Raw genomic sequence first — 7,993 nt, 5'->3', positions numbered from 1 at the left:
GCAGGGATGGGTGGTAGATAAGGAAAGGGTTTGTCTATTGGCTAAGGTGTCCAATGCACGAGGGCAACATGCTTTGCTAAGAGGTATATAATCTCTGGATAACCTGCATTCGGGGTCCTCTCCTGACTAGCAGGGGGGCACCACGCTCGAGCGTAATAAACTTAGTGTCTCTGGAAACTCTGCAGTTGTGGACTTTATTCGTGTGCCTCAGCCTAGACTCGAACTGTGCGTGACCTAAGAGGTATAATTCGCAACAGAAGGAACCTTGACACCTCCTATAATCATTGGAGTATGACAGGCTTCAATAAACTTGTTCATACCACTTGTTACGCATGAAAAGAAAACAAGCAGGATAAACTTGCAGGATGGGGGTGTAACGATGCTGGTTCTGGCGGGACCCAACTGAGAGTGCCAATTCAGGACAAATTGCTTCAAGCAGGGCAGTTACAGCCCACGGCTGGGGTTTTTCCACCTCTAAGGCACCAAACCAGCCAAACAGAGCAGACTTTGGTCTCACCCCGCTGGCTGACCACAAGTCACACAAGCAACTCCAGTTTCCCAGTATCCCCACCAGTGCCACTCGGTATGGGGACAGATGGTTATGAAAACCAAGACCCCAGGAAAAGAAAAAAGATTCCCTCGATCCCAAAGGACCAAGCCCCAGACCCAGGTCAATAGACAAATCAGATCGTACCCACAAATCATGCTGTTGCCAATCCTTTAGACTCTAAAGTCTAAAGGTTTATTCATAAAAGGAAAGAAATACAGATGAGAGCTAGAATCGGTTCAATGGAATCAGTGACATACAGCGATGGCCAAGTTCTTGGTTCAGGCTTGCAGCAGCGATGGAATAAACGGCAGGTTCAAATCCAGTCTCTGGAGAACATCCCCAGCTGGGATGGGTCCTTCAGTCCTTGGGTCAAAGCTTCCGTTTGTAGCCAAGTCCCTCCCGAGGTCGGAAGCAGGACTGAAGACAAGATGGAGGAGCTGCAGCAGCTTTGTATAGTCTCTTGCCATGTGGTCTCTGCTTTCTGTGTCCCAAAGACCAGCTGCCCCTCACACGGCCTGGAAACACCTCAGCGTTCTGTCCATAGGTAGTTCCCTGCCTACCTGGCTGAGTCCCCAGGCGTGTCTGCCTTCTCTCAATGGGTCAATCGTATCGCTGATGGTCCTTAATGGGCCATCAAGCTGGCTAGGCAGAGCTGACACCAACTTGTCTGGGGTGTCACTCAGAAGCAGAGCATACGTTTGAACTACAGACAGTAGAGAGCCAATATTCATAACTTTGATTATAAAAATGATACACACATGTAGACAGCATAATCATAACCAGCAAACCATAACCTTGTGTTAGACACCTCATTTGACCCCCTTTATACAAGATTTGGTGCCACTCCAGGACTTTGGTTGCAACCATGTTCTATACAGTCCCAGTTCAAGTCAATAATGTCACGGGGGGTTAACAAATCTTGTTCCTGAGTTTAAGAAACCATTTGTAACAACAGCTGTAATCTTAGCACTTTAGGACAGACGTTTTGTCTCTCGGGATGTGCTGGTATAATTAACACCGACCTTGTAAACTGACAGGCATATTTCAATTAGCACAAACTCAGCAAGCTGAGAGGCATATTTCTCTCTAATGGTCGGGCCAGCTCCGGGGTCTGTTCTGGGCCATACTTTCTCACATCTTCCCGGAACATAAATGTTCTAATTATTACTTTAATCCAACAGGAGTTCCTGAGCAAAGGTCTCAGACCTGAGCAGAGAGGCTACCTTGATAACAACGACAATAGACACAATAGAAACAGAGAGAGAGAGAGCGAGGCCTCATTGCAAGTCAAAGGGAAGTTCACAGACCTCTATATTTGTCACACAAATATCCTAGTACTGCTGCTCCGACTGGTATAAGAAGACACATTTCTAATGGAACTATCGCCTCTGCTATCATTCCTAAATAGCCCAAGCCTAGCACAGCCGCAACCAGTCTTTCTTTTAGTTTTTGAGCTCCTCCTCCGTTGTCCCCTTGAGCTCCTCCTCCGTTGTCCCCTTGAGCTCCTCCTCCGTTGTCCCCTTGAACTCTTCCTCCACTGTCCCCTTGAGCTCCTCCTCTGCTGTCCCCTTGAGCTCTTCCTCCGCTGTCCCCTTGTGCTCCTCCTCTGTTGTCCTCTTGAGCTCCTCCTCCGTGGTCCCCTTCAGCTCCTCCTTTTTCCTCTGCCAAGCTTGTTTTCCAATCTTAAATAAATAAATAAATAAATGAAATAATTAATCTTAAATGATTTTAGTAATTAGTGTCCCAAAGATTAACCCAAGGGCTTGCTGGGCTGGTCACGTCGGGATCGTTCATCCAGCCGAGTCCATGAAGGTGGGGGGCGGCAGGTGTTGGGCCCGAGGTCTTTGGGGGTGGCAGCTACGGAGAGGAATAGGGGTTGGGAACAGCCAGCAGGAGTCTACGAGGTCACAGGACCTGAAAGCCCCCATCACTCAGCCTGAAGTCAAAGCGTTCCCGATGTCCATACATACCTGGCCAACTTGTGCCCCCAGTTGTTAGGTGGCTTCTGGGTTTGGGTCTGGCCTGGGACACAAGGACAGATCTGGGGCGGGGAAGGAAGTGCTAGTGGAGGCCCCAAAGAGGTGTGTCCACTGGCTTCTCAAAATCTCTGGTTAATGAGGTTCCTGGCCCTGTTTTGCTCCTCCCCTGCTCCATTCCCTTTACCTAACTCTTTCTTCATTAAGATGTCAGCGAGATCTTTCCTCGGTATGGCTTCCAGGACCTTCCTGGCTTTTTTCAGGGCCTGATTGCTTCCGAAGTGGCTCACCATCTTGTCAATGGTCTCTTTCCGGTCGGCTCCATCCAAAGAGGAAACCCTCATTTTCTTCTCATCAGCTTCATTCTTCAGATACCATTTGAAATTTTCAAAGTCTTTGTCACTCAGCTCTTCCAGGATTTCAATAAGTATGCATTTGACGTTGTTCAACATGGTGCAGAGATCATTAACTCCTGAGGAACGGAGAGGAAGAACATCAAGTGGAGGATAAAGTGGGAATGTCCCCAATCACATAAGATGAAACCCCTGGGCCCATCTAGCCCAGAATCCATCACACCCCCACCCCAGCTCAGACCTATGATGGCTTGATCCTGGTCTATAAGTATCCAGACAGGGAGGAGATTTTAGAGATACGGGGTCTCTTTAATCTCACAGACAAAGGCAGAATGAGAACAACCGGCTTGGAAATGACACTAGCGTTGACCAAGATATGCTGGGCTATCGATCTAACCCCATCCACCCCCCTATCTATCTATCTATCTGTTGGGAACACTGGGGCATGGCCACTAGGTAACTCGAGGGGATGGAAGACCACGAGTGTCGATGAAGCCCCCTCGCACTAGGCCCCTGTGTCCTTGCCCCCCCCCCGCCTGGAGGCATTCGCAGCAGCTCTGGGTACTAGGCCCAAGTGTCCTTGGCCCCCCTGCCTGGAGGCATTCGCAGCAGCTCTGCGTACTAGGCCCAAGTGTCCTTGGCCCCCCTGCCTGGAGGCACTCACAGCAGTTATGCTGAGAATCTGCAACAGTATGTTGCAGAGTCAGACTGCCTGAAACTAAGCAAGGCCAAACAGGGGAGATATGGAAGAACAATGCTGAATAAAGCAGCTTTATGTAGAGTTTAACAAATGATACAGAGAATCAGGAACTAGCTGGGAACTGGATTGGCTGGCTATATGGATACTTGGGGCAGCTTGCTATTGGATAAGTATGCTGGGAAAAAGGATGTATAAAAGCCTGTGTAACTTCTTGCTCTGTTGTGCAGGATTTGAGATTTTATTCTCCCTGTACCTTTTTGCAGCTACAAAAAAACTTTTCTGCTTCTCCACCCCGTTGTGATTATTGGGTGTAGCACACCGGGTAACGAACCACTCAAGCTGTTGTTCAGCCTCTCGGCACTGGGTGCCGGCAACAGCTTTTGGCGTCCCTGGGTGGGCGACGAGGCTGCAATTTAGCCTTGCCCGGACCCCTCCTGGAGGTCAAGGATTGCGGCGAGAACCGACGCCCAGCGCGCACCGGTGAGTTCATCGGGGGCCTCGGAGGAGACGCGATTTGATCGACCCCAGAGGGCACAATGGTGCAACGCACTCATATAGTGGAGAAGCTGTTGTGGACGGCGGTGAAGAACCGGTCCCTTAGACGTGGGGGAGGAGCAGCTGCAGGACGGCGGTGAAGAACCGGTCCCTTGGATAAGGTAGGAACCTTTTAAAATCCGGATTATATGCTCTGTTGGAACCTGGGGACGCCCAGAGTTATCCTGTAGATATGGGACAGGGACAGAGCTCAGAGGTTAGGGCACGGTGTACGCCCCTAGAGTGCATTCTAGCAAACTGGAAGGTATTTGGTGCGGATCCGATGACTAAGAGCCAATTAAAACGATTCTGTACAGTTGACTGGCCTCAATATCAACTAGAGGACCAGGAGTGGTGGCCACCAGGAGGGTCAATTAATTACAACACGATCCTCCAATTAGTTTTGTTTTGTCAGTGAATGGGTAAATGGAATGAACATATGTATGCGCATTTGTTTCTGACTTTATGTACTTGACCAGATATTTTACAGCACTGTAATCTGACTCCGACTGGTTCGGTAGCAGCTAATGTTAGTCCCCAGACCCCAACCCCCACTGTAATGGCAGAGCCGGTGTCCCCTTCGGCCCCCACACTCCCACCTTATAAGGGTAGGATGCCTCGGGTTACAGAGATTGCCCCCTCGGTGGTACTCTATCCTTTGCTTACCGAGACGGTTGTGGCCTGCCCAGGGACAGACGGACGTCAGGCTACCACTATGCACGTTTAAACCCATGTGCCATTCAATCCAATAGACTTAGCAGCTTTTAAAACACAGGCTGGGGAATTCTCAACAAACCCAAGCAGGTTTATTTCAGTCTTTAAGGGGTGCCTCAGTAGTCACAAGCCGATTGAGACGACTGTAATATCCTCCTGAGAACCCTGTTGTCTGAGGTGGAGAGGGATCAGGTTACAGCTAAGGCAAGGGGAGCGTCAGCGTTCAAGCAAAAAAAAAGAAAGGAATCTATCTGTCAAGTTCCTCTCCAAATAATTGTGAGCGGCTCAGGGCATTTCTGGGTATGGCAGGCTTTTGCAGGATATGGATCCCAGAGTTTGGACTGTGGGCTAAACCCCTGTACGACTGTGTAAAAGAAGCAGATCATGGCCCCTTCTATTGGACCCCAGAGGCTGACAGGGCATTTAAAATCCTGAAAAGAAAATTAATGGAAGCCCCGGCTCTGGACCTGCCAGATCTCTCTAAGCCGTTTCAGTTGTATGTACATGAACGAAGGGGGGTGGCGCTAGGAGTGCTCACACAGCTGTTAGGAGCATGGAAGCGTCCTGTGGCTTATTTTTCTAAGCAAGTGGATCAGGTTGCAAAGGGTTGGCCGGCATGTTTACGGGCGGTCGCAGCTACTGCCCTAGTGCTTGAGGAAGCCGAGAAGCTAACATTGGGAGGGGTTATGCAAATCTATACTCCCCATATGGTCCGAGCCTTACTGGCTGCAAAGGGAGGGCTTTGGCTCACCCAGGCTCGGATTGCTCGGTACCAGGCTAAGCTGTTAGAGAACTCTGAAGTCACCTTACAGCCTTGCCCCTCCCTTAACCCAGCCACTCTCTTGCCAGAAACAGAGGAACAGAAACATGACTGTTCAGAGATCATAGACGCCCAGTACTCCAGCCGTCCGGATTTAAAGGATGCACCTCTCCCAAATGCAGATTATGAGTGGTACACGGATGGTAGCAGTACTGTAATAGATGGGCAGAGGAGGGCGGGTTATGCTGTTGTGACGCTCCATGACACTGTGGAAGCTGAAGGTTTGCCTGCGGGGACCTCTGCCCAGCTTGCCGAACTAATAGCCCTGACCCGTGCACTTGAACTGTCAAAAGGAAAGCGGGTCAACATTTTTACTGATTCAAAGTATGCTTTTGGGGTGCTGCGTGCTCATGCTGGCAGGGAAGCACTTATCCAGCTAATGGGAAAATACTTTATCACTTCCGGACTCCGACCCCTGGCTGCCCAGGTACAGGTGGACTGCTTAGTCTGCCAAAAGAATAACCCCCGACCGGGACATCCTGTGCCACCAGCTGCCCTGGAACCCACTCCGGGCCCCGGACAAGTGTGGCAAATAGACTTTACTGAGTTTCCCCGGACCCAAGGGTTCAAATATCTCCTTGTCATAGTGGATCGGTTCAGCGGATGGCCAGAAGCCTTCCCATGCCGTAACTGCACTGCCAGGACAGTGGCCCTCAAGTTTGTTAAGGAGATCGTTCCTCGCTTTGGACTCCCCCTGTGGATGGAATCTGACAACGGGACACACTTCACGTCAAAAATCATTCAAAGCATCTCACATGCCTTACAGATCCCCTGGAAACTCCATATGCCCTGGAGACCGCAAGCCAGTGGGGTCGTGGAGCGGACCAATCAGACCCTTAAACGGCATCTCTCAAAAGTGTGCCAAGAAGCCTCACTGCGATGGCCTGATGCTTTGCCCCTCGTCCTACTCCGTATCCGCGTTCTCCCAAAGGGTAGATTAGGGCTCAGTCCCTTTGAAATTATGTTTGGAAGGGCATGGCCCATGAATGGCACCCCGGTTCTGTCAGGGGAATGGGAGTTGGGTAATGTTTTTTTGTCACAGTATATGTGTTCCCTGTCTGCTGTTCTCTTGTCTCTTCACAGGTATACCAAGGATTCCCAGCCTCTCCCCTTGGACTCTCCCGTTCACTCCTTACAGCCCGGTGACTCCGTGCTTGTTCGCACCTGGAAAGACGAGCCTCTCCAGGAAAAGTGGAAAGGACCCTATACCGTCCTGCTGATCTCCCATACAGCGGCAAAGATCGAGGGACACAAGAACTGGATCCATCACTCTCGTCTGAAGGCAGTAACCGCCCCCTCGTCAGCAGGACAGTGGACCATCCAACCTGCTGACTCTTCATCTCGTGACGATCTCGGGCTAAAGCTACTGTTTAAAAGACACAAATAGCGGGCACCTTAATGCTAAAATGGGCCCACCCAGGTACTGGAGACCCTGGGTTGGGAAGACTCTGGTAATAATTAATTGGGTAACATTGTTATTCTCTGTATTGGTATTTCCAAACTGTGCATATCGGGAGCATAACTCCTTTGTTTTGCTTGCGCACCATGTTGCTAATTTAACAAACCAAACTGATTGCTGGGTATGTGCTCCAACTCCACTGTCCCCCAAAACGGGAATGCCCCTTGACATGCTGCCCTTGACCCTAGCAGAATTAGCCACCCCCAAAGAGCAGGAAAGAACGGACTCGCCGTTCTGGAACAAGATCTCTTTACAGCAAGCCACCTATCAGGACCAGGAGTATTCAGTTGCAGTACTCACTAAGGGAGTGTTATGTTTTACCCGAAACCAATCTGATCCCTATGGGCATCCTGTGGGAAAGAGCTCCTGTGTTATTTACACAGTGGGCTGATGGGTATTGGATAAAGACCAACAGGGGAGGCCAACGGTGTGGGTGTAATGGTTCCTCCCCTTTTAGGGAAACACAAATAATCTTACCACAAAAAAGGGGTTTGGAAATGTAACTTGCCGTCCAGTTAATATCTCCAATGTAGCAAGCCAATGGTGGGTTTGTAGTGGTCCCTATGGCGAGTGTAATTTGAACGGCACAATTAGAAATGCCCCCACTTGTACCCAGTCAGGAGGATGGGATGCCCCCCTAGGGGCATATGAATTGTTAAAAAAAGCAGCCAAAGCAGCCTTAAATATCCCAGAAATCCCCTTAAGAAACAGTCCTTACTGGGCCCTACAGAGTCACTATTTTGTATGTGGCCGAAAGGCTTACAAGGTGCTGCCAGCCAACTGGACAGGTAGCTGTTATATAGCTCATGGAGTTCCTCATCTTTCCATAACTGCCACACTGCCCAAAGGAAAGGTTAGAAATGCCCGAGACACCTCTGTTGAGTCAC

At 49.9% G+C, this 7,993-nt stretch overlaps 1 protein-coding gene across 2 annotated transcripts; it reads right to left on the bottom strand.

Moving 5' to 3' along the window:
• Positions 1 to 684: 684 nt before the first annotated feature.
• LOC144929708 (uncharacterized) lies at positions 685 to 7,503 on the bottom strand. 2 transcript variants are annotated; one of them, XM_078850119.1, is made up of 3 exons: positions 6,812 to 7,503; positions 2,817 to 2,998; positions 685 to 2,232 (listed from the first exon to the last, which is right to left on the bottom strand). In XM_078850119.1, the coding sequence occupies exons 1-3, from the start codon at positions 6,912 to 6,914 to the stop codon at positions 1,993 to 1,995; spliced, it is 525 nt and encodes a 174-aa protein (XP_078706245.1). In that variant the 5' UTR covers positions 6,915 to 7,503; the 3' UTR covers positions 685 to 1,992. The 2 variants fall into 2 exon arrangements, 1 of the variants encoding a protein (XP_078706245.1); XR_013634930.1 differs by having other exon boundaries at positions 690 to 2,232; positions 2,719 to 2,998; positions 6,812 to 7,499.
• Between the last annotated feature and the right edge of the window lie 490 nt (positions 7,504 to 7,993).

Source organism: Lepidochelys kempii, chromosome 23 (assembly GCF_965140285.1).
Source record: "Lepidochelys kempii isolate rLepKem1 chromosome 23, rLepKem1.hap1, whole genome shotgun sequence".
Taxonomy (NCBI): domain Eukaryota; kingdom Metazoa; phylum Chordata; order Testudines; family Cheloniidae; genus Lepidochelys; species Lepidochelys kempii.
This window is presented reverse-complemented; position numbering and strand designations above follow the sequence as displayed.